General features: G+C 39.9%; 1 protein-coding gene across 1 annotated transcript; it reads left to right on the forward strand.

The window, feature by feature from the left end:
• Nucleotides 1-25,810, forward strand: Wee2 (WEE2 oocyte meiosis inhibiting kinase). Its single transcript, XM_052721634.1, has 11 exons — nt 1-324; nt 6,412-6,608; nt 8,810-8,861; nt 11,890-12,062; nt 13,699-13,817; nt 18,181-18,327; nt 19,232-19,339; nt 19,456-19,541; nt 20,431-20,601; nt 22,480-22,622; nt 24,866-25,810. Exons 1-11 carry the CDS (start codon nt 1-3, stop codon nt 25,053-25,055), a joined length of 1,710 nt encoding a protein of 569 aa, XP_052577594.1. The 3' UTR covers nt 25,056-25,810.
• The last annotated feature ends 79 nt before the right edge of the window (nt 25,811-25,889 follow it).

Below are 25,889 nucleotides of genomic sequence, written 5' to 3' on the forward strand. Positions count from 1 at the left end.
ATGGCTGACAGAAGGGTTGACGAAGAAAGGCTGAATAAGAAATTAAACTTCTCCTTTTGTGAAGAAGATACTGAGAATGGAGGGCAAATGACAGCACACAGCACTGGAGAGGCCCCGAGCCAGAAGCCTAAGACCAATGAGGATGAGGACTTGGAGGATCCCAAGTCTCCTCCCAGAGATGAACTTTATCCTCAGAACAGAAACATGGAAAGTCCAGGTCCTATTCTTTGGAGTCCAGCTCCATTCCTTCCTAAATGTCCAGAGACGCCAGTACCATACGGCAAGAGCAAGGGGCCAGTCTCCGACAACCCCTCCACTCCCAAAGTGAGTAAACCATGGAGAGAGGAGGGACCAGGTCTCTGAGATCTGTTTGCCTATGGGGCTACTGATCAGAGAGGAGGGTTTGGTCATTTACATCTATGCAATGAGCTTGCCTCGCAGACCAGATACATCTTCAGTTACCTATTTCTTAGTGGAAATGGAGGTGAGTGTAAAGTTACCAGGAAACAGAATGAAATGTCTAGCTGCTTTGTTTCCTTCAACCAGTAACTATTTGGTATTGGCTACACAAACATCTTAGTTGAAAAGATCTTAGTTAAGGAATATTGGAACTGGAAGAGATGTAGAGGTCCACAGCCATCCCATGTACTTTGCACATAAGAAAATCAGTTTCTAAGAGACGAACTGTCTTACCTCAACCTCTGTCAGAGACGAGACTGGATGCTTCATTTTTTGATTTAGTCTATTTTCCCTCCCATCATGCCAGTTGACTATATTTCTGGGTAATTGTTTACCAATATATTCTAATACAGGAATGTTCATGTTCACCATCGGCACATACTCACATCTGCTGCTGTTGTCCTTTCCAGCACAGAGTCCCCTCTGCTTTGCGCCTAGGGCAGGATTGGAACCTCTGTTATACTTGGGAATAGCAGAACGTGTTTAAGAATTGGAAGTGGCAGCAATTAAGCAATGGTTGCTTCGAGTTCACATATTCTTTTATTTACATTACATCACACTGCTCATTTATTAAAGCTGAGGCTTGGGGATGGTTACATCTAGTAGATTCTGATGGCAGGTATGTGATTCCCTAGGCTGAACATTAGCTCTGCCCCCTGGCAGCTCAGCTTGAGGTACTTAAGATCATTATAACATGTGTGATCCTGCTTGCAGCACAGTCACTGTCAGCGGGTCTCTGTAGTGCCTGCTGAGGGCCAGAGTGTGTCTTACAGGAAACACCAGGCTTCCTGTTGAACTGTAGACAATCAAGTAGGTTCTGGTGTCCATCAGAAGATGGTTCAGTGTTCCAGTACTGACCAACTGATTATCTGTTTTCTTCTTCTTGAGGACCTACAATCTCTGTTTTCAAACAATTCATCAGGACATGGGATGAGTGATTTTTTTTTAAATACTCTGTGAAGAATCACTCTCAGTGGGTAGATTAGGAGAGAAGGAAAGGTGAAGGAAGCAAGTGAATAGCAATGATAGTTGATGTTGTTTCAACAGATGATGGAGAATAGGCTTTGTGTAGGAATATGCAGACAAGACAGTGTGATGAGCATACATATGTCTTTCATTCATTGCATTATCCACAATGTGCTCTGTGTTAGCAGACCCTCTGCTAGAAGATACCATTTGTTTTCTTTAACAAGTGCCTCCCCCCCAATTAATAAGCAACTGAAGCAGCAATAAACGCTCATATAATGTGAAGAATGGCAGAGTATGAGGAGCAGAAATTGGAAATTAAAGTTCAAAACAGTGGGGGCAGTTTTCTAAAGGAAGTACTATCTGAGAAAGACTTAGATAATGAACTGAAGTTAGCCAAGTAAAGAGGGGCAAAGAGACCCCCAAGCAAAGGACAAGACATCCACTGAGTAAGAGGGGGAAGGAAAACTATTTGTTATTAGGTGAGACAGGAGTCTCTGTGTAAGAGAGACCCAGAGAATGAGGAGAGATGGGTAGGTGGAAGAGAGATGAACATTCTGTCCTAAAAGTGTTGAATGATTATCTTTGAGTAGGGGTATTTTTTAAAAGTCATGCTTCATGTACAAAGTGGACTAGACCAGAGAAAAGTCTTGACACAGGGGATTATTCACAAGGATTTTGCTGAGAGCAGAAAAAGGCCAGAATTATGACAGGGGTGAACAGGACTTAAGTTGAGAGATGTTCAGGAACTAGCAATAAATTGATGGGGGTGTTGCATGGAAAAGAGAGATCGAAGATGACGGCGAGGCTTCTTGCTTGATTGAATAGGTAGAGCCTGGAATCAAGATGGGAGACACCGAGTATATATGAGTTTGGGGGAATAAAACAGATATGTGGAATGCTTAATTGGCTAAGTGGGGCATGGGAAAACAAGTGTAGCCAGAGATCCCTGTTTGGCTATATATGGCATTTAGGAAACCAGTGAAGCTGTGAGTGGGGATCAGGTCACATGGTTTGAGTGCTGCTATGAGAAGAGAAGTGTTACCAATCTTGGATCATGCCAAGATGAAGAACAGGTATAGAACAGAGCACGAAAAGGTAGGTGGAAATACAATAAGGAAAATACCTACTCCACTACAATACATTTGAATCAGGATGAGAACAGATCAGGGTACCAACTAGTGATGTTTTTGCTGAAGACACTTCTGCTGAAGCACAGGAAGGCAGGGTAAGCATGTTCTGCTTTTCCTATGAGGTGCAAGCAGAAATCATGGGACACTAACTTCCTTCTCCATGAGGGATTCATAGCAGAACCACTGGAGAACAGAAAAGCATCTTTAGGCAGTAGTAAGGTTGCTGCAACTAATTACATTAAACACTAGCTGATGGTGATTGCATTGCAACATCGTAGATTCAAGACTCAGGCTTAGCTTACCTCTGAATTAGCAACTTCCAAATGCAGGAGGTTGCCTTCGCCCCTTCTTCAGAAGTCAGGTAGCTATTCTGCAAATCTCCCTTAATCAACCATACAGAGTTGTCCCTAGACATCCATCTACACTCTGGAGTACACATACCCTTTCTATCTGCTTTTCGATCTGCTCTACTTCCAGGCAAAGCTTTCTTTCATAATGGAGATCAATATCTTTCCCTATATCACAAGAGGAGATCACAAATCCTATTGGCCTTCATATTTCCAGACTAGAAAGTCTAGTGTTATCTGCCATGGTATGAACTTTTCCATGTTTTTATCTGAAAATTTCATAGGCTGTTTTTATTTTGCTTAAAATATGGCAAAAGAATTATGTGCAGCTTTGCAGATTTGGACACTCTCCATTTCATTTGTGAAAGATGCATTTTACTTGGCATTATAAAACAAACATTCCTCAGGAAAATGGTCCAGTATAATTCTGAGTTATTTCCAATATCACACTGGTAATGGAGACATAGCATTATGTACTATAGTTTTCCTTATTTGAAACTATAGTCCCTTTTCATGATAAACTCACCAGAAAACAGTGACGTTTTTCAGTGTGGGTTTTGAATACAGTCGTAGGATTATTTACTCTGTGAACTCTAAGATACATGCAAGACCCTTATAAAAAAAAACCCTTGACTATGCCAATGGCCTATTTTCTTCACCTACAAAAATTATGCTAATATGTATGTTTCACAACATCTTTCATTTCTGCTTATGTCAATCACCTATTTATTTATTTATTTATTTATTTATTTATTTATTTAGGTTTTTTTCAAGACAGGGTTTCTCTGTGTAGTTTTGGTGCCTGTCCTGGATCTTGCTCTGTAGATCAGGCTGGCCTCGAACGCACAGAGATCCACCTGGTTCTGCCTCCTGAGTACTGGAATTAAAGGCATACACCACCACTGCCCAGCCAATCATTTATTGAATATTTTTTAAGTCTAACAGTCTTTGAAAGCTCACATAGCTAACAAATCAGATGATAGTTTGGCTTCTGATTTTACACTGAAAAGTCACAGAATCAAAGTGATAGAATTCTTCATTAGCAGCCCCACATGCAAAAAGCATACTGTAGAGTTCCATTTCGACCACATGTATACTATTGTGTGCTTGTAGAAATACAGCATGGGTAGTTCTCTAGATCCCTACATGTAGATCTAATGACATCTGTTCTTTCAGGATCCTTTGTCTTTGAACTTGGCAAACTGGTTAAATTCTGGTTAAGTCTAGGTGCAGTTGGATTGGCAAGTCTTCCTTCTTCCATTTATTGATAACTGGTTATAGCCACATCAAAGCCCTGAAATCTTTTTTGTGATTTTTATGGTTGTTATTATTTTTACATCCTGACCAGTTTCCCTTCCCTTCTCTCCTCCCAGTCCCTTCCCCGACTCTGCCCCATCTCCCCACTCCACTCCTCCTCTGTTTCTGTTCAGAAAAGGGCAGGCCTCCTATGGATATCAACCATACATGGCATATCAAGTAGCAATAAGACTAGGCACTTCCCCTCATATTAAGGCTGGGCAAGGCAACCCAGTAGGAGGAAAGGGTCCCAAAAGCAAGCAAAAGAGTCAGAGACAGCCCCTGCTCCCACTGTTAGGAGTCCCACAAGAGGACCAAACTATACAACTGTCACATATATGCAGAGTACCTAGGTCAGTCCCATGCAGGCTCCCTGGTTGTCAGTTCAGTGTCTGTGAGCCCCTATGAGCCCAGGTAGTTGAATCTGTGGGTTTTGACCCCTCTGGCTCCTACAGTCCTTCCTTCCCTCTTCTGTAGGATTCCTGGAGCTCTGCCTAATGTTTGGTTATGGATCTCTACATGTTTCCATTAGTTGCTGGATGAAACCTCTCTGGTGACAACTGGGCTAGGCACCAATCTATGAGCATAGCAGAATAACATTAGGTACCATGACATTGACTTTTTTTTTCTTTTTTCTTTTTTTTTTTTCTAGTCATGTTTGGTTCTATTCTAGGTCTCTGGGCTGTTGAGCTTCTGGGTCTTGGTGCACCAGGCAGTGTCAGGGATAAAAGCCCTAAAATCTTAAGAAATTATATAGTATATGTATACTATATATATGTATGTATGTATGTATTCATATATTTAGAGCTGCTACTGTTTAATTACAATCCACTCATCATGAGTGTAAAATACTGTCTGGAGTATTTTTATCATCTGCTTGATATTTGGAGTGGTTATCTTCTATTTCTTGGTATATTTACTAATACTTAGAACTAATACACTTGAACTATTACCACTAAACTTCTCTAGAATATATACTCTAAGGGAAGAGATGCCTTGTGTTTTTAAACATCTAGAACAGTGTTTGCCACTCATAAGTGTACACACATACATGGTCGTTTATATTAAGTTATATGTCTGTAAAATGCTGGTGGTTAGGATGCATTTAGTTAAAAACCTTTATAACTCTTCTGTTCTTTCATGTCTACTTATAAGCTTTGGCAATGTTCAGTATTAATGCTGCCATTCTTCCTGATGCCATTCTTTTAATAGATAAAGACCTATTCCTTTGTTTATTCATTTCATAGTCATTTTTCTTTAACTTAAAATTTTAACATAGTTACATTATTTCCCCTTTCCCTTTCCTCCCCACCTCCCCCTATACCACTCTCCCCTGTCCCCTTGCTTTCTCTCTTTAAATTCATGGCTTCTGGTTCCTTTTTCCTTACCCTAGACAAAGGCAACTAAAAGATGCTGAGTAGAAGAAGTGGTGTTCCCCAGGGAATACCAAGTGGGCAACCCTGAAATCATATACATACTAGTAACATTATAGGACTGAGCAGGTTGTATTTATATATTTTGAAATATGTAGACTATTATTTTTAATCTCTTTACTTCATTTCATGGTGTTCTAACCATTTTATGTGGTGTTTTAAGTTAATTTAAGAACTCCATTTTCACTTAGAAAGTCTATGAGATATGTCTCTTACAAAGTTATTAATTCAAAGACACTGATGAATTGATGAACAAACCATGTGTTCATTAAGGGCTACAATTTATCTCTGTACCCATCAGTATCTAATCCAACATCTGCCACTAAGTAGGTACCAAACAAATACTGGGTGAATATTTGAGAGAGAGAGAGAGAGAGAGAGAGAGAGAGAGAGAGAGAGAGAGAGAGAGAGAGTTAATGTAGGAGAGCAGAAGGATGGGGGCATCCGTAGAATTGTTTTTGTCCGCCTAAATGCAATATCCTCATTTGCGAAAGCTGAAGGTGGGACTTAGAATTGTTTTCACAATTAGGAGACCTGCCTAGAGGAAGGGGTGGAGCTTAAATAAAACATGGATTTCTGTGTTGATTCAGGAGATGAGACTAGAATTTCACATGCTTAAAATAAGAGCACCAGGTGCAATACAGCTAGTTCTCACTGAACCACACAATCCTCCAGCAATAACATTCTTTGGTTCAAATACTAACTCGCTAGCTGACAGGAAACTTTCTTTTACTTTCAAAGCCCTATTCTGATTTGCCTTTTATCATCCTCACATAGAATTCACTGCCTCAGCCAGAGATGTCTTCGATAGGGAAGCTCTCTGCCCGAAGCACTAAACATCTGAGACTCACACCTGCTCCCTTCATGGATGAGAAGACCTCTTTGTCTCTGGTTAATATCAACCCATTCACTCCAGAGTCCTATAGAAAACTATTCCTTCAGTCAGAGGGCAAGAGGAAAACCAGAGGCGATCTGTAAGTGTCCAGTTCTCTTCATTTCTGAGAATTCCATTGGGCTGGTGCTAGAATAAGATTAGGAATAAGAACTCTACTTGAATGAAACTGAAGTAGTGTGCATGTGTCCCTCATCCCTACATGTCAGTGCTGGTCACAGAAACCTGGGCGTCTTTCCATTCTGATGTGTACTTCAGGGAGCTTTTTGATAAAAGAGTCTGGCAGAGCAAGCAATAGATCTGACTTCCAATAGACAGCTGAATGTGCTAGGGACTGAATTCGATGGACTTGCTTTGGGTAATATGAGGCTAGCGGCTGGGGAGACATTCATATTTCAAACTGTATATTGCTGCTTTGAATTTGGCCTGTGTTACCTGGTGATACTAGTGATGAGAGTTATAGGGCAATTGTTTTAACTTCTCTGTAGGTGATGGAAAACTGAAGAGGGTTAAAAGATAGTGCTGCTTCCAAAGGTGTTAATAAATGAAAAGTCAAAGTACCTTATTCCCTCAAATGCCATAGAATGGAACAGTCACCTAAATAAGTGCATTTTCTTGGGGGCATTAGTTATTTTTGTTACATTTCTCTCTGTCTCTCTGTCTCTGTCTCTCTCTCTCTATCTCTTTTCATTGTGTTCCTGTGTGCATGCACGCATGTGTGTTGGAGGAAACATACATGCCCCAGCACATGACTGGAAGTCAGTGGACAGCTTAGGGAATCAGTCCTGTCCTCCTACCATGTGGATCCTGGGGATTGAACTCAGGTCACCAAGCTTGCTGGCAAGTGCCTTAACCTGCTGAGCCATCTCAATGCCCTTCCCGGATTGCTAACTTAGGGATATTGCTTTACCAGTTTCCCTTGACACTTTGTTTTATATAACAGAAACAGTTCTAAAACGGGGAAGCATTTGTGTCCATACACACTGTGTAGAACACCCAATGCTCCCTTCCCCACTCAGTGAAGGTAGCAGGAAAAGAGATAATTTAGATGAAAGTGGTGATACTGTAGTGGCATCTCTTACTGCTCATGAGAGGATAGCCTTCTCTGGGATCCACTGTGTTGTCACTTTAAGTATCAGGGTGTAGTATTAAGTTTAAGTCATACATGTTCATCAGTTGATTTCATGAACATAGCGTCATTTGCTTGCAATTTCTCCCCTGTATTTCTCTAAAAGAAACTGTCTGGTGTGTCCACTGAAATCTTGCCTATAGACCCAGAAAATGGCTCATGCAAAGAAGGATGTTTGCGAATGACTTCTTATTGCAAATTGAAGACCTCTTAGGCAAAATTATATTTCTGCTCTACTCAATGTCTGTGTACTGCATTGAAAGCTGGGCTCTGACAGGGGCAGTGTTGGAAAGAGAACATAGTGTGGTTGTGAAGGAAAAATGCCTTGAGGTTAGACTTGGTTTAAAATCCAAGTTCTTCCACTTGCTAATTGTCGAACACAGAGTGGTTTAAGTTCTCAGTAAAATCTAAGTTCTTCCACTTGCTAACTGTGGAATAGAGAGTGGTTTAATGTCTTAGTAAAAGCCAAGTTCTTCCACTTGCTAACTGCGGAACACAGAGTGGTTTAATGTCTCAGGTTTGGTTGGCTCCTTTGGGGAAAACAGCACCTACATTTAGTTCAGTGCTCTTCCTTGCTTCTGGGTCTTAGCACAGGGTTTCTCAACCCGTGGGCCACAACCCTTTGGGTTGAATGACCCTTTCACAGGGGTCGCATATCAGATATCCTGCATATTTACATTATTCACAACAATAGCAAATTACAGTTCTGAAGTAGCAACGAAAATAATTTTCTGGTTGGGGGGTCAGCACAGCACAAGGAGCTGTATTAAAGGGTCACAGCATTAGGAAGGTTGAGAACCGCTGTCTTAGCATATGGTAGTCTAATTACCTGAAATGTCCACCCCTTTCCTCCGTCAGTTCCCATTCCTTCTTGCAATCTTAGTTTACATGTTCTCTTCGGGGAAAGCCTTTTGCCCTCTTGAGATACTCACATAACTGGTGCTGTTCACAGTCTCTCCCAATGCTGTTATCCTGTCTTAGGCTCATGTGTTAACTTTCTAGGTTATCTCTACTCAATGTAAAGTGAACCTAAAGTGAAGAGGGGAAGGAATTAATTTCCTTACAGCCACAGAACTTATCCCAATACCAGCCTCAGTGAGTGTGTCAATGAGACATAATCTTTAATCATTCTTGCTCTAACCTTTTCCTTTTAGTGAGGAAACTGGAGAAGGGGGAAGCAAATCGGAACAGTGGCTGCCTGCTAAGGTGAGCGTGGTCTTTTGGTCCAGTAGTCACAACATCCTATTCATCGTCTGTTTCTGCCTCTCTGTCTGCTTCCTACCCTTCTTGTTTTCTCTTTTTCTTCCTCCCTCCCTCCCCTCATTCTTCCCCCTACTCCCTCACTTGCCCCTCATGCTGCTTTTCCTAACCTCTCACTCTTTCCTCTACCCCTTAATCCCCTCCACCCCATTCTTCTCTACCCCATCCTTTTCTCTCCTTCTTTCTCTCCCTTTCTCCTATTCTTTCTTTCATCCCCTCTCTTTCCCTTCCTCTCTCTGTCTCTGTCTGTCTGTCTGTCTGTCTGTCTGTCTGTCTGTCTCTCTCTCTCTCTCTCTCTCTCTCTCTCTCTCTCTCTCTCTCTCTCTCACACACACACACACACACACACACACACATATTTTATGGCTTTAGCAGTTTGTGTTGCAGCATAATTTACATCTAGATTATCAGTTATATTAGCAAGCAGTAGCTAATATGTACATTGCTAAGTTATTAGATAATTCTTAAAAGTTTCTATTTCTGCTTTTAATTTGGGGAAACCTTCTATACTGGAGTAGAGACGGAACAAGAAAATTAAGCTACTTTTATTTCCCAAATCAAAAATGGAAATGGAAAAAGTGATATTGGTACAGAAATTTTTATGTAAAAATTTAGCTGTTAAACGCATCCTTATTTGTTCATTTTTGTGATATTCCCCATATGGTAATATAACCTATCAAATTAATATTATAAACATTTGCCTCTGAAATGTTTCTCACATCTGGATTGCAGTTGCTGAAAGCTGCAGAAGGCACTGAATGCCCAATAATAGAAGAATGGCTAGGTTAAATATAAAGTCAGTAGGATATTAAATTGCTCTTAAGGTGTTTGCAAAATGTGGCAACATACCTCTTATCATGTATTCAGTGTGCAAAACTCGAAAATGTATATAATGGTTACACACATCACTCACTAATCACAGAGTCAGATGTTGCAGCGACAGCTGTTATTTCAATGCCTTTGAATGGCAGAAACCACACGGTTGTTCTCACTTCTAATTACCAAACTTTTTTTGAGCAAATCTTATTCTCATAAGTAAGTTAATCGTTTCCCCATTTTTTTCCTTTCTCTCTTTCCCTGTCACCCTCTCTTCCTTGGCATGGGGTTTCTCATAGCCCAGGCTAGCCTGGAATTTATGATCCTCCTGCCTCTGCCTCCTGAGTGCTAGGATTGCAGGTTTGGACATCACACTCCAATGGAGGTGGTATTTGTAAATGGCGGCACTTGGCTATTGTAACTGCCACAGAGAAGGCTGTGGGCATGGGCTTTGAGTTTTCACATGTGAACATCCCCACTGTGCCTTCCACTGCTTTTTCCTCTGAATTTTATTCCTCGTTTGTTTTATAAGTCACTAACTGGCTTCTGATAGAATGCCAAATATATTCATTAAATGGGGAAAATAGATCTATACATAAGTCCCTGGCCAGGAGAAACTAACATGTTTGAAGTATCAAAAGGATACACACAAAAATATAAAGCAAAAAGATACCGTTATCTGTATGAACCTATACGTGAACTTGTGTATGATGTGTAAATGTATGTAATATTTAAGGTCTGCAAGGGTAGTAAAAATAATCCTTGTAGAAAACAAAATGGTAGAACAAATATGTATAAAGATAATTCTAGGCAAAGAAAAGAAGTAATTTATAATGTTCCGAAAGCAGGGGAATGGATCCTGTGTAAGAGTGTGGGTTGGGCAGTTGAGTGGCTGGCAGTGGTGTGGACATCGAGCTGGCCTGTTTGGTAGCTATAGGGTGGCCAAAGTACTCAGTGTCAGTTGATAGGAGGGCTTTGGGTCTGTTGTCAGAATTTAACTTTCTCTTGGGAAACAACTAGGCTTTTAATTCTGCAGAACCATTTTGCAAAATTGTTCTTACTAGAGGAGTTGGGAAGAGAGCTGATGATGGAGGCAAATCCAGATATGGAGGAATCAGAGCTTAGGATTACCTAAGGGCAAAGGAAATTACAGGTCTTGCTGATAAAGACTGATTGGAATTAGATGCAAAAATGATCAAGTCATAGTCAAGATTTTTTTTTAATTTGCTAAAGTTAGATGAGAAACATTCTTGCTAATTGGGGCATTAAAAAATATGATGTTGGGGAGAGAAATCATCTTAAATTTAGATTCATGTGTAGTAGAGATTTTGATCATAATACTAGACTGTAAAATTTCCACGTGTATACATTATACTAAGATAACTGTGATATGTTGATATATATTGTATCAACACATTATATACAATGTATATATATATACATAAACATATGTCCAATGACTTATGTAACAAAACATTGTATATATATTATCACATAATATTAATGTATCCTGAGAAGTCATTGTTATGATCTTCATCTTACAGACAGAAAACTGAGGAGTTCTATGATTTCCCTGGGTTGATTTACAAGTTGGAAAATGAGTGATAGTAACAGCTGGCCACTAGGGGGAGGTAATGCTGAGCACATGAGATGGATTAATTTAATCCATTGGACAATTTTGTTTCCCAGACTAAGACTTCTATGAAAACAAATTGAAACAAGAAAATTTATTCAACTTGAGGTGAAAATTCAGCACCCAAGCCTTGATAAAGGTAGAGAGTCAAAAGGAGGTGTTGGTATTGTTTGGGCTTGCTCTGAACATGCTTCAACTGTTTCCTGTTAGTGCTTCAGCTGAGGACAGTGGTTCTGGGCTTCAGAAGCTGTGGGTCTCCCATCAGAATAGTCTGACCAGATGGAGGAAAGAACACTTAAAACAATGTGACCAGGGTCAGTACTGACTTGTATGTAAGGTTACAAAGGACACAGGCGTGGCCAGCCATTGGCAAAACTCTTTGCTACCACGATTACCAGCATAAAGAGAACCCATTGCATTCGCCTCACATTTTAAAAAGCAATTTAGGAAATGTAATGTAGCTCTGTTTTATTGTTCATGGTATATAGGGAAACTTATTCCCTCTCTCTTCTTTAAATATTTTAGAGAAGTGTTCTACGAGAAACTAACATGGCTTCCCGCTATGAAAAAGAATTCTTGGAGGTAGAAAAAATTGGGGTTGGGGAATTTGGTACAGTCTACAAGTGCATTAAGAGGCTGGATGGATGTGTTTATGCAATAAAGCGTTCTACAAAACCATTCTCAGGAGTATCAAATGAGTGAGTACCTAAGAAAAGCACTGGATGAGCAAACTTGGATTTGATACTGTATTGATTCTCAAAATAGTTTTAAAAAGAGTACCACCGATATCAATAAAAACATCCCATTTGCTTGATTTTAAATTTATCTCCACCATTGGATATCATTTTACATTCATAGCTTTACTGAATTGTCCAGAACACCAATGGCATTTCCTGAAATAGAGCATGATAACTTCAGATCATGTTGTTGTTTGTAGTTATAGAATCTCACCATTTAACTTTGGCTAGCCTAGAACCCACTAGGTAGACCAGGCTGGCCTTGAGCTCAGACACCTGCCTGCCTCCACTGGGATTAAAAGCATGCACTACCCCACGCATAGCATTGTTATTTTAATTTCTTAGCTTTTCTGTCTACTGGTCTTACTGCCATTCTAAGGAATTGGATTTTGGAATGGTCTCCTGGTACCTATTCATGTTCATCTGAAATGCTGTCAGACAGGAAATGCTATCAGTAGTTTATCTCTACTTTGAACTCTTCTACTTTACGTTTTGCAGCTATAATAAACACCAAGACGAAAAGCAATTTGTGGAGGAGGAAAAGGTTTATTTCATTTTATGCTTCTAGGTCACAATCCATCATGGAAAGAAGTCAGGGCAGAGACAGGAACTATGAAGGCACACTGCCTACTGGCTTGCTCTCAGCATGCTTTCTTCTACTTGTCTAAAGTTGGTACCTCCCACAGTGGGTTGGGCCCTCACACCAAATATCAAGCAAAACAATCTGTCACAGACATGGCTGTAGGCCTATCTGATTTATATATTCCCTCTTCCTAGGTGGCTCTTATGTCAAGTTGACAGTAAAACTACCCAGTACATGTACTAATAATTAATTTGGTAGTGAAGTTTGATACTTTTTGCAAAGAAAAATCATTAGGAATGTTGATATTTAACTCCCAGAACTGTTCATCCTTTCTTATGATATAAGGAAAAACATATTTTCAGATTGAGGAATGCTTTTGTGAGCTCCTTTCATCCATACTGACCATGCTGAGCCAGATATTACAGGCTTTTGTTTTTATATTGATGCCAATCAAGGACAGAATTAGCTTTTCTTTTGCACAATGCACATGTCTCCCAAGGCTTTTCCCTATAACCCCTCAGATTGGCTGAGTTTGATAATGGCACTAATGACTATCTAGCCTTCACGGAGGAGATAGTTCCATCAGAGCGTCTGCAATCAAGTGTGTGATGGCCTTCTTATTATAATAGGCACAACACGATGCAATGTGCACTGTGAGGCAATAAAATTAAGACCCAAAGCATATCTGCTCTTGAGAGAGTAAGCACATGAGGTACCTCTATATATGCCATGTTCAATGAATAAAGCATGAACTTTGGTACCAGGTTGACCAAAGTTCTGCTCTTAGGTCTACTAGTACCAGTTTCACCTTGGACCAGTCACTTACTCTCATCATGTTTTCCAATGTATCTTACCAAGAATCTAAAAAGACTGAATAGATAAAATACTAAGCATACAGCAGGCCCTAGAAAAATATTCTGTTATTTTTAGTGCCTCCCATGATTCCCTTAAAAAAATCTTTTAATCTCTATTATCTCAATTAATTTTTCTAAATGCTTTTTTATCCCTTGGGAGTTTGGATTTGCATGAAGTTTATGCTCATGCAGTGCTTGGCCATCACCCCCATGTGGTACGCTACTATTCTTCATGGGCAGAAGATGATCACGTGGTCATTCAGAATGAATACTGTAATGGTAAGTATGTAGATTAATACAGAGAAGGGGGGTGAACTTTTTAACTTTAACTTTTTAAATCTTTGTAAATAAATCTACCTCCTCCCAGTTTAAAGTTTAAGCCTTTACATACCGGAGTCACACTGAAGATGCTTGTGCTTGGAAGCAGAGATAAGAACAGTGTTGAAGAGGAGTGTGTGTGTGTGTGTGTGTGTGTGTGTGTGTGTGTGTGTGTGTGTGTTTGTGTGTGTGTTTCACACAAAGCTAGTATAGCTCATAAAAAAATGCTATTAATCCCTTCACAGTTTAATCTTATATTGAAAGAAAAAAGTTACCATACTAGTTTAAATAATTCTGTTGCCATCTACCAGGGACCTGGAAAGGTATAAACCATACCATTTGGGGGAATGTTGGAATAAAGGTTCCTAGTTATAGTTGGTTTAGTAAAGGCTTTAACTATTTCATGTATTTTTCCATGGGTCTCTGAGTTTACAGGTCTTTCATATTTTTTGCTGCTTCAAACTTTGGATCTTAATTGTCCTCACGACAGTATAGGCAATGGGATAAGTGCTGTGACCAAACTTGGTACTTTCAGATATATTTTTCATAAATTGAGTAAAGTCTGCCCTAATTTTAGGGCCAGCAAGACATACTCTGACCATAGAATGTTTGAAAATCCTCCTTGCCCCAGCCAGTTTGAGAGTGTCTGTCTGCCTTCAGGTACTTTTAGTGCACACTTGAAGGCCTCAGGTGTAGTTGTCCGGCCTGGCCTTGGAGTATAGTGACTGGTAACAAAACTTCTCTAGGAGGCAAATAAGTGAGTAAATAATGTTGTGAAAGGCCAGGGAATGACACACACATCTTTCAAAACAACAACTTGGCATTTCTCTTATTGTTTCCTTATAGAAAAAATTGTTTAGCCTTAACCTATGGTCTTTGCAGGCCTTGTCTTTTTTTTCCTCTTCTAAGCTCACTATCACCCCCTTTTGTTCTTAGTCTTTGGGGAGGTGCAGCCTTTCTCTATGCTTATGATTAAGGCTTTTCTTAATCACCTTTTCTCCCCAACTCCCTCATATTAAAACCTGAAGCACCCTACTTTTTTTTTTTTTGGTTTTTCGAGACAGGGTTTCTCTGTGTAGCTTTGCGCCTTTCCTGGGACTCACTCTGTAGACCAGGCTGTCCTCGAACTCACAGAGATCCGCCTGCCTCTGCCTCCCGAGTGCTGGGATTAAAGGCGTGCGCCACCACCGCCCGGCAGCACCCTACTTTTTTCTCCTCCCCCCCTTTCTAGAAGGAAAATTGGTTTGATTTCCATGATTTTTTTTGCTGTTAGCACAGATATGAAATAACAAAAATTAACTAACACAGTAAAATGTTAATACGATGTAGAGTCGATGAAAAAGTTCCCCAAACCGCAAAACTGGCCAGATGGGGAGGCTGCTTCGATCAAATCACCTTTTACTTCATTCCAGCATTTTCACACCTTCCCTAAGGCTGACACTCCACTAAACTCTAGGTAGAGTAATACCTGAGACCGAGATGGATAGGAAAATCCTTCAAGATGCTTTGCTCCACTCATTCTGTGAGAAGAACTGCATAACTGACAATCTGGTGCAAAGCTGTCTGGTACAGACATGGGTAAAGAAGCAGAGAGGGAAATATGACAGGATACTGGAAGGGGCCTAGGTATTCAAGTTGAGAAGACTTGGATTTACAGCCCAACTCTGATGCTTACTGCTTGTATAACTAATTATTGGAATGTCACTCAAAATTAGTGCATAAATGGATGGTAATAGTTATTACAGAAGTAATTTGAGAATTGACAACAGCACATGAGAAATATTAGCAGAGACTCAATACCTGATGCATAATAAAAAAAAAGATCAGCTCCAGATTTCATAAAGGAGGCAGGACTTGAATTAAAGCTTGCAGAAGAATTACTAGAGTTTAGGAAATCAGAGGGAAGACATCCAGTTGTTGGAGCATCAGGCAGGCTAAAGGCAAAGAACTGAGAGTGGGTCTAGCCTAACAGACAGTAGGAGACCCAACATGGGTGATCCTTGTGGTGGGAAATAATATCAGCAAGATAAAAGATAGGGATACTATATAGGACTTTAAAAACCAGGCAGTGGCCTTCAGGTTAGAAGTAGGTAGGTTACAGGTTGCATGGAATTGCTTCATCATACTGACCCATTGCCTTCACAGGGTGCTCATTCAGTGATGTAACTGATTTTGCAATTTGTAATTCTTACAGGTAGAGCCTTTCCAAGACCTCCTTCCTCCTCCTTCCTTGGCCCCACCCCTTACTTTTCCTTCCCTCTCATTTCATTCTTTTCATCCCAGGCCTTCCATTGCTCATCTCCTAACCTGTCAAAGCAGTCAGACTGGGGCATGGACAGTTGCGATTTTAATTTAGGTGACACCATACGTGATTTGGAGTCTTACACATATATATTAGATGACTATTAGTAGAGACCCACTGTCATAGAATTTTCCCTGTTGTCCATCTTAAGCCTGAACCAATCAGATGTCCTCTCCTTCTCCTTGATCCTTGTCAAGATGCCTTGAAAGTCACCTCTGGATGAGCCTAGACAGCTAAAATGTCTCCAATAGATTCAACAGCCCCCAGGATTTCAACTAATTTGGAGTTTGATTATTTATCTCTCTGTAATGACAATATTTGTGAATCTGACATCTTCTGTCATTGAAATTCCATAAAGCCAACTCCTGATCCTACTTGTTAGAATACTATGACACATCAGGGTCAGGGTCAGCATGCACTGTGGAGTGCCATACATGGTTGTATTTTTTCACTAAACAAGGAACAACTCTGTCAGTAGAAAATTACCAATATTACCGACAGCACTATAAAATGATATCGTGAGGATATGCAAGTCTGAATAAAATATTCCATTGAATTGTTAACCTGTTTTCTACATCTTATTGTTAGAAGTTATTTGCTCTTTATTTTGTTTTGATATTTTTAGACACTGTTGGCAGAGAGAAAAACAAGTACCTTTTAAAGATGTTCTTTTTGCCAAGGGGTAAAGTGCTTTTGATTTATAATCACAAGGACAAGCTGCACATGGCAAAACATGCTTTCCATAGAGGCACATGAGTAACAGCAGCTGAAGTCAACTCACTCCTATCCGCTACACCTGAAAGGAGCTCAAAAACACGTTCCAAGAACAAGTCTGTGTTTTGAAGAAACTGAGGTCACAAGACTCTTGTTTTCTTGGAGTTTTCTCACAATTACTCAGAATTCTCACACGACTCCATTCTTGGACCATGTTCTGAGAGAGGTCCTTGACTTACTTGCTTTCTCTGTTGCCAGGGTAAACATCTAATTCAGAAAATTAGATTCCTATGTAGGAATGCCCAGACTGGCTGCAGCCAATAGAGTTCTCCTGGATGCAGCCCCCTCCTCCTTGTTGACATGTAATAACCTCACCTACAAATTCAGTTTCACAGTAACTTCATTTTTAACAAAATTGAAAGTATTTGCTTTCCTTACACAAATCCTTCTTCTAAGATTCCTAGAGAAATAACCTTTTGCCATCTCCTTGTGTGTGTTGAAAAGGGGTGGATTTTTCTTACTAAATGTACTTATTTTAGCATGACAAATTGGCCTTTAACTTTACATGGGATACTTTTAAGTACAGATGTTCCTAACACTCTATTATTTTCAACCCTACTGTTGCACACTGGAGTGTAGTTTTGTACCTGCTAATGGGAGCCAGAACTCTAATTCATTAAACAAAGTGTTCAGAAAATATCTAACACCTTAGGATGTGTGTCCAAGCCCAGGAATGGCATATGAACTCAGGACTTACATTTTGTTGATGACAAAGATAAATCAAGATAGTCTACACCCAATGTACAAATACTGAGGTTGAAACAGGATTCAGGCATATAAAGAGCTTTTAAATTTTCTTTGAGTCACAACCATTAAGCTTCTAACTTTATGATCTATCATTAATGGAATAAGAGTCACAGTGAAATTACTAATGCTCTATAAATACTAGTCTGACTTTGACATGGGATCGATTTAAACACCAACAGTAACTACCCAAGTTGGCTTGATTGTCTTATGGCTAATAATTAGGTAGAACTTTTAAAACGTTAGTTGTCACATACCTGAGGCAGGGGGTTACATATTATATCTCTGGCCATATGTTAAGAACCTAGAATCTTATTTTCTTCATTCAAAGTCCTGAAATCCTAACATCTATGGCACTGTCCTGGGACTGATACTGTGTGCTTTGTGCTGACACGGAACTGAGATTTGTTCAAGTCTCTCATGATCATCTCCTGTGCCTTCTCTGCCTGTGAGCCTCATATCTGTTTCTTCTCTGTCGGCTTGTTCTCTACAATTCCTGCCCAGGTGGGAGCTTGCAGGCTGCGATATCTGAAAATGCTGCATCTGGCAATCACTTCCAAGAGCCCAAACTCAAAGACATCCTCCTCCAGGTCTCCTTGGGACTTAAGTACATCCACAACTTTGGCATGGTACACCTGGACATCAAACCCAGTTAGTATTTTTTTCCTGTCTATATTCCTTCCAGTGTTTATCTTTTATATACCATTGTGAAAATGTGCACTTGTGTACGTACTTTCACTCTCAAAGATAGTATTGTTAGAAGAATTACTTTCTTCCATTCATTTCCCATAGCAAACTCAGTCAAATATCTTTAACCATTTCCTCCTTGAGTCAGGGGACACAAGGGGAAAAGACATTTTCTCATATAGAGCAAAGACAGAAAACTAGGTGTTTAATTTACCACATAGAAAACTGACAGTGTGTCAACTACATTCTGATTGTGTTTGTAACTAGTACTGTATTTTCTCTAAGTCAGCCCTGATCAGAGTGAACAGAATGAATGTGTTAATCACTTTTCAGTGTGAAACCTAAGGAGAAGTTATTATTTTATGGGTTTTATTTATTTTGAGACAGCATGTAACCATGCTCTTCAGAGGATAGGGACTATATGAAGTCAGTCCGACTTAAACAAGTGTTATCCATCCATCACTGGCTGTTCTGATCTGACGTAAGAGATTACATAGAGCCGCATATGTGCACCCAGGAGGCAGATGTAGGCTGATCTCTGTGTGTCCAAGACCAGCCTGACCTACATAATGAGTTGCAGAGCTACACAGTGATACAGAGATAGGGAATTTGAGCGTCACACACACACACACACACACACACACACACACACACACACAGAGAGAGAGAGAGAGAGAGAGAGAGAGAGAGAGAGAGAGAGAGAGAGAGAGAGAGAGAGAAAGACTATATAGAAAAAATAAAATTCAAAGATTAGTAGTCACTCCACAACTACACCAGAGGAGAAAAGCTGCAAGGTCATGGCCACGAAAGGCTCTTTGTGGGGTGGGAGCTCAGAAATCATTACTTATGTCTACTCTGTTTTTTTCAGGTAACATCTTCATTTGTCATAAGATGCAGAGTGACTCTCCTGTAGGCCCAGAAGAGGCTGAGAGTGAGGCTGACTGGTTTCTTTCTGCCAACGTGATATATAAAATTGGTGAGTCTGCTTCTACCCCATCTGCATATTACTCTGTAATTAAGCTGACGACTACATTTACTCCATCTCCAAGAAAGCCATGTTCTTTAAAACAGCCTCTCTTTCCTTTTTAAAAGGTGACCTGGGCCACGTGACATCAATCAGCAAACCCAAAGTGGAAGAAGGAGATATTCGCTTCCTGGCTAAGGAGATCCTGCAAGAGGTATAAGTCAGGGAAATGGGAGGGGGAATCTTTTTTTTTTTTTTTGTCATTTTAAAAATTTTTTTTGACACAGAATCTTGCTATGTTGTCCAATACGGCTGCCGCAAACTTGTGGCCTTCTGTCCTTAGTTTCCCAAGTAGCTGAGACTATGGATGTGCAATGAATTTTATAATTCATTCAACTGTTTGACTCTCAGATGAAGGCTCATGGTGCCCCAAATGAAGAGTATATATCTGTAATTCAAACTAATAAAGTCTTTTTTTTCCGTTCAGAATAGAGATCAAATACAGTAAAGAAATTCTCCCAAAGCATAGGAATGTTTGCCCTGACCATGGGCCAGACACAAAAACTCTAACTACAAACACCATCAACAATGAATCAATATTTACATAGTTCCTTCTAAAGGTCTCTCACTGTTTCTAGTATTTCTTAGAATTCCTAGCCTAGTGGGTTGCATAAGAGAAAGGAAACCCTCTCTTCATGGTCATGTTGTCTTTATCATGTTATGTTCTTGATAACCCACCAGCTCTGATCACTAAAATGACTGTTAGTAGTTGCCCATCTTCTAGGATTCCTGTTGAGTCTGACCTAGCAAGACTATAACTTCCTTCAGGGGAAAAAGTCTTTTCTTATGATCAGCTAATTAAGCCTCAGTGAATCTGACAGAACAAAATGATGCTGAGATTCTACCCTAGGCTTTCAGGGCTCAGCAATATTACTAAGGTTTGTTTATGTTCCCTTTAGCTTCTTAGGTATAAAGCATCAACTACAGTAAATATAACTATGAAATGGTATTGAGAGCTTATGTGTAATCAGACCTCTGCCAATCACATTTTAGACTCACTCTGCTTGGCAGACTAACTGATCTTCCTGTCTTCTGTTTTGTAGAATTATCAACACCTTCCCAAAGCAGACATATTCGCCTTGGGGTTAACAATTGCAATGGCTGCAGGAGCAGAGTCATTACCCATTAATGGTGACATGTGGCATCATATTCGCAAGGGGAACTTTCCAGACATTGTCCAGGAGCTCTCAGATGACTTTTATGGTCTACTCAAGGTGACACCTCTTATGAGATGAAATGAAGATGAAACATCTGTATTTTAAGTGTGATGACAAGTATGATGGTTGTGGAGCGGGGGTTAGGTAAATATGAATTTGGTTAGGGTCATGTGTGAACATGAAGGAGGAAGGAAGTAGAAAGTTCAGATAAGACAGGGCACATTGAAACTGTTTTTAAAGATTTATTATGTATACAGTGTTCCTTCTGCATGTGTGCTTGCAGGACAGAAGAGGGCACCAGATCTCATTACAGATGGTTGGGAGTCAGCATGAGGTTGCTGGGAGTTGAACTCAGGACCTCTGGAAGAGCAGCCAGTGGTCTTAACCACTGAGACATCTCTCCAGCCCCAGACTGAAACTTCTTATGGAAACTTAACTTCTACAATACCCTCATATGGACACTTTTTATTTGTTCCTAGCAACCTCCCCAAAATGGCAGGTGGCACATCTTTCTGCAGCAGAGGAAACTCAAACTCAGAGGGGCTCTTGTATTCAGTTAATAATTGGTAATTCTAAATTCCAGCCTCGTCTTTCCCCTCCAACATCAGGGTATGCACTGTTGTCAATGGCCAATGATGACAAAATTTTCTAAAAGAATCACTTCACGAGTATCTTTAAAAGTATAAGCAACTTTTTGGTAACTGGCAATACCACTTATTTGAGGTATTGGGGGAAAGGCATAATGTCAATTGAAAAATTTGTGATATTCATTTTTATAGATAAGTATGCAGAAGGATAACAAAGGGGAGTATTAGATTGAAACAGAGAGCTACAAAAGCAAAACACAACAAACAGCTCCAAAACCAGACCTCAACAACCTTATACTACCAAGAAGTTTAGAGTTGCCCCCCACCCTCAAAAAATTCATGGGTTAGAAAACAAGGCTGGTTAGGGTCCCCAACATTGCTTTAGAAATACCTACTTCCTTGAACATTAGAGTTCTATTTTTGACCTACAAATTTCAAATGTAGTTACTGATTCTTCCTTCTACTTCCATTTTTCTGTCCTGGAAAGAGGAAAACCTTCCCTTTGTTCCTTTGCCGACAGCCTAATCATTCATTCATTCATATATGTATATATACACATATATCTTATGTGTAAATGAATCTTAGATTTAGCTCATATTTACTAGGTGCCTAAATGCTAGCCCTGTGCTATATATAGATATACATATATATATATGTATATATATACTATATAATTTATGTTAATTGACTTCACCCTCACAACATCCCCAGAAAGAGATTAGCATTATCCTGGATTTCAGATAAAATGAACTGTGATGTAGTTATAGAGTAAATGGTGGTGCTTGCTCTGAATGTGGATCCCAAATAGGGAAAGTTCAGTGTATTTGTCATCCTGTGACACCATTAATTACATACCTAGAGATGCTGATATATTAATCACAGGCTAATACCCACAATATGCAAGTCATCTTAGGCTACAGATCTCCTCTGCCTGGAGATAAGTATTTCAGAGTTATTAAGGGATAAAGGAGTACAAAGCAGTGGAAAGTATTCTGAACTGAGTTGGGTGAACTTGGAACTGAGTTGAGTGAACTGGGTTTTGGACTTGGCCTTTCCTATAACTTAGACATAGCTCCTGTTTTTCCCTTCATAATTAAAATGTTAGACTAGTAAATCAGCAAACCAGCTAGCTTTCAAACACGACAATTAAATCCAAGTCATAAGTACAGACAAATGATGTTACCAGACATGGGCGATCCTTCTGTTCAAGGTGGAACAAAGCTTTCACTGAGGAAAAGCAGTTTCACAACACTCAGCAGTACATGTTGAACTGAAGTTGGATTGAATGGGGAGATGCTGCCTCTATCGAAACTTCTGTTTCTTTCCATGGCCCTAAATCTATCTTTAGAACATGATCCACCCTGATCCAGAGCAGAGACCTTCAGCAGCAACTCTGGCCAGAAGTCGAATTCTCCGGCCCTTTATGGAGAAAACAGAGGAACTCCAGAAGCAACTGAACTTGGAGAAGTCCAAGATAGCCACACTGGAAAGGTACAGTTGGTTGTTGAGTCAAGAAAGGGTCTGTTTGAACAACTCACAGTGGTCTGACTGGACTGGTGTGTCTCTATGGATTCAAGTCTATGCACATTCTATATCATCAGACTTAGGCTCTGCCCACAAGAAGCCTGGCAATGTGCTATGTTTTATGGCATGGGACTCTGCAGCTCTGTGACTAGGCAGCTTAAGAGAAGTCCAGGTAATGCAAAGGAAGCAAGAGGAAAGCTACAAAGAAACCCCAATGATAAGGGAGTCCTTGGACTCTGAGGGACAGCAAGTATCAAAGTAGCTGCTTGCTGGTCACCTAATATAATCTTAGCCAAGTAGCGGTCTGTTTTAGGGTCTTAGGTGAACAGAGAACCTTCTTTAGAAAGCACTAAGCTCCAAGGACAGAAGGCAGACATTGGATCCTGATAACATATGTAGAGGATTATGTTTTTCTGAGCAAAGGAGGCAATCTGATCTCTGGTTGATGTAAGCTCGTATTCATTTATTAATTTACTCCTTCATCAAACAAACAGGAATTAGTTTGGGTGTGGTTGGAAGAGGTCATGCAATGATATTTAAGTAGAAGTTTGAAGGAATTCTTAGTTGATTATTGCATCATATGTACACTATTGAAAATAAAAAGAAGAAAATTAAATATGATCCTTGCTTGACATTTGCCTAGCAATCCTGTAGCATGAATCTTAGAGAGTCTTATTAATAAAATCAAACCTGAGGCAAGTTATTGGGGTGAAATGCTGGACGGTCAGAGTACCAGAACAAGCCACAGCTATCTCACCTTGCCAATTCCTCAGCTGGTCCTGTTTCCTCAGTCTGGAAGCTTCTGTGTCCTCATCCCAATGGCTCTCAGCTGAACTGCTGCTAGAAGCCTGAATGCTTAACCAGCCAAAATGCTTAACCAGGCCAAATGCTTCTAGTTTCTGGTCCTCACGCCTTATAAACCTTTCTGCTTTCTACCACCACTCCCTGGGATTAAAGGCTGCTTTCTGGGATTAAAGGCGTGAGTCACCATGCCTGGCTGTTTCCAATGCAGCCTTGAACTCACAGAGATCCAGAGGGATTTCTGTCTCTGGAATGCTAGGATTAAAGGCGTGTGCTAACATTTTCTAGCCTAAGTATCTTGTGACTTTTCTGTTCTCTGACCCCAGATAAGTTTATTAAGGTACACAATATTTTGGGGAACACAATACCACCACACAGTCCAACTTTGTTTAGCTGCAGTCTATCTTGGAAGGATTCACCTGAAAACTTCAATGGTCACTAAACCCGTGTTTTGGTTCTGAGCTGCAGAGACTCTCAGCCTTTAGGCAGGTAATCAGTTATGCCCAATAAACCACTTCATAGTTTTTGCTCTTTTTGAGTTTCATTGTTTCAGGTAATAAACCACAAAATACCAATATATGTTGTTGAAAAAGATGCAAATGTCTGCGAAAGTGTGTATACATATTCTGTGAGCCTAAGCTGGAGGTACAAGTGACTGATGTCGTTGAATGCAAATGATCATAGAGATCATAGAGATAGGGCAGATGGCATCTTGAAACTGTCTGAACAGTAATTCTCAACCTTCCTAATGCTTGAGACCCTTTAATACAGATCCTCATGTGGTGGTGACCCCCCAACCATAGAATTATTTTCATTGCTATTTCATAACTAATTACGAATTCATAACTACTGTTATGAATTTTAATTGAATATCCGTGTTTTCCAATGGTCTTAGGTGACTCTTGTGAAAGGGTCATTTGACCCCCAAAGGGGTCATGCATGACCCATGGTTGAGAACTGCTGGGCTAGATTAATCGGTGATAAACTTGTTCTGTAAAGGATTAGCTATTAAATGGTTCATGCTTTGTATGATTTCTCCTGTAATGATTCAACCTGTCACTGATGAGTGAAAACAACCACTGAATATATATTATATATAGTATGTATGTATATCAGATAAAAATAATTAACTGTGTTTCAATAAGATCTGTGGTTTGTTGCTCTCACAGTTCTTATATTTTGCCTAAAGAGTTGTTCACTTAGAATTTTAATGTTAAAGGTGATTTATGAACAATGCATGTATCAACCTTTTTAATGATAGTAAGAATCATTAGAACTGATTCTTCTATTCTGCATATAGCTCGGGCTTGACTTTGTAAAACTGAAATAAAAAGAGCGATTAGCTGTGATTATAAATACTACCTCTAACTAGGGAAGAATTTACCCATGCCTGTCCCCTCTGATTTCAGGGAACTGATAAAAGCTCAGCAAATCCAGACCCCTCAAAGACATATCCACCATGGTGGGTCTCAGAGATACATCGACCATGGTGATCCTGGGACCTCTGGGACCCATGAAGACTCAAGAAGCACAAGAGACATGGTAGGAGGAATGAGTGCAGAGTCCTCAAGATTCACCTGTGGGAAATTCTCCTTATAAGCACTCACTTCTTACCAGCTAGCCTTTTGTCATACAGCCTTCAGAAAATGTACAGGATGCAAGGATGAACCAGCTTGAATGCACAAGGATTTCAAAAGCCATCCAATGTATAGCATCTATAGGCAAGGTTACAAAGCTTCTAGGGTTTCTTAGCAATGCTCTCACATCTTCCCTATTGTCATATTTCTAGTGCCATTTACTGAGGGTTTCTGGTGAATAATGAGAAAACATGCCTCATCATTGAAAGAGGAACAGAAACACTATTTTGGCCCATGGACCAGGAAGCTGCCATAACTTATTCTTCACTGACGATCCAGGGAACTTTCTCTGTACATAGAAAGGAATAAAATACAGCTTTAAGTACCAGCTCACAAGAGAACGTTGCCCATATTTCAGCAGTGTTTCCCAAGTTGTATCCATTCCTACAACTGCCAGCCCCTTCGAGCAGGGAGTTTGCCTAGTATGTTTTCTGGATGGAAGCAATCTCTCATCTGATTTTGTATTAGTAAATAAAAGGCTATTGTTATATGAAACAATTAGAAGTAAGACTATAATGTGGACATTCCTGAGCTGCTTATTAACTTCTGAAACAAAATCAGCAGAGGCAGAGGGCTTGGGGAAGTTTGATATACCTGCTCCCCATGTGTTCTAGCCCTCCTGTGGCTGTTCTCCACGTCCTAGTCTTTTGAGTTTTTGAACATCATCACCAGGTATTCTTGATTTTTTTAAAACCAGAATTTGTTTTTGTTTTCTGTGCTTTTAACATATTTTAATCCAAACGTTTCCCTCTGTGTACACTCAGAGAAACAGAGCATTTGTAAATAAAGATTTTTT

Source organism: Peromyscus californicus, unplaced genomic scaffold (assembly GCF_007827085.1).
Source record: "Peromyscus californicus insignis strain IS unplaced genomic scaffold, ASM782708v3 Scaffold_6__1_contigs__length_162567912, whole genome shotgun sequence".
Lineage (NCBI taxonomy): Eukaryota > Metazoa > Chordata > Mammalia > Rodentia > Cricetidae > Peromyscus > Peromyscus californicus.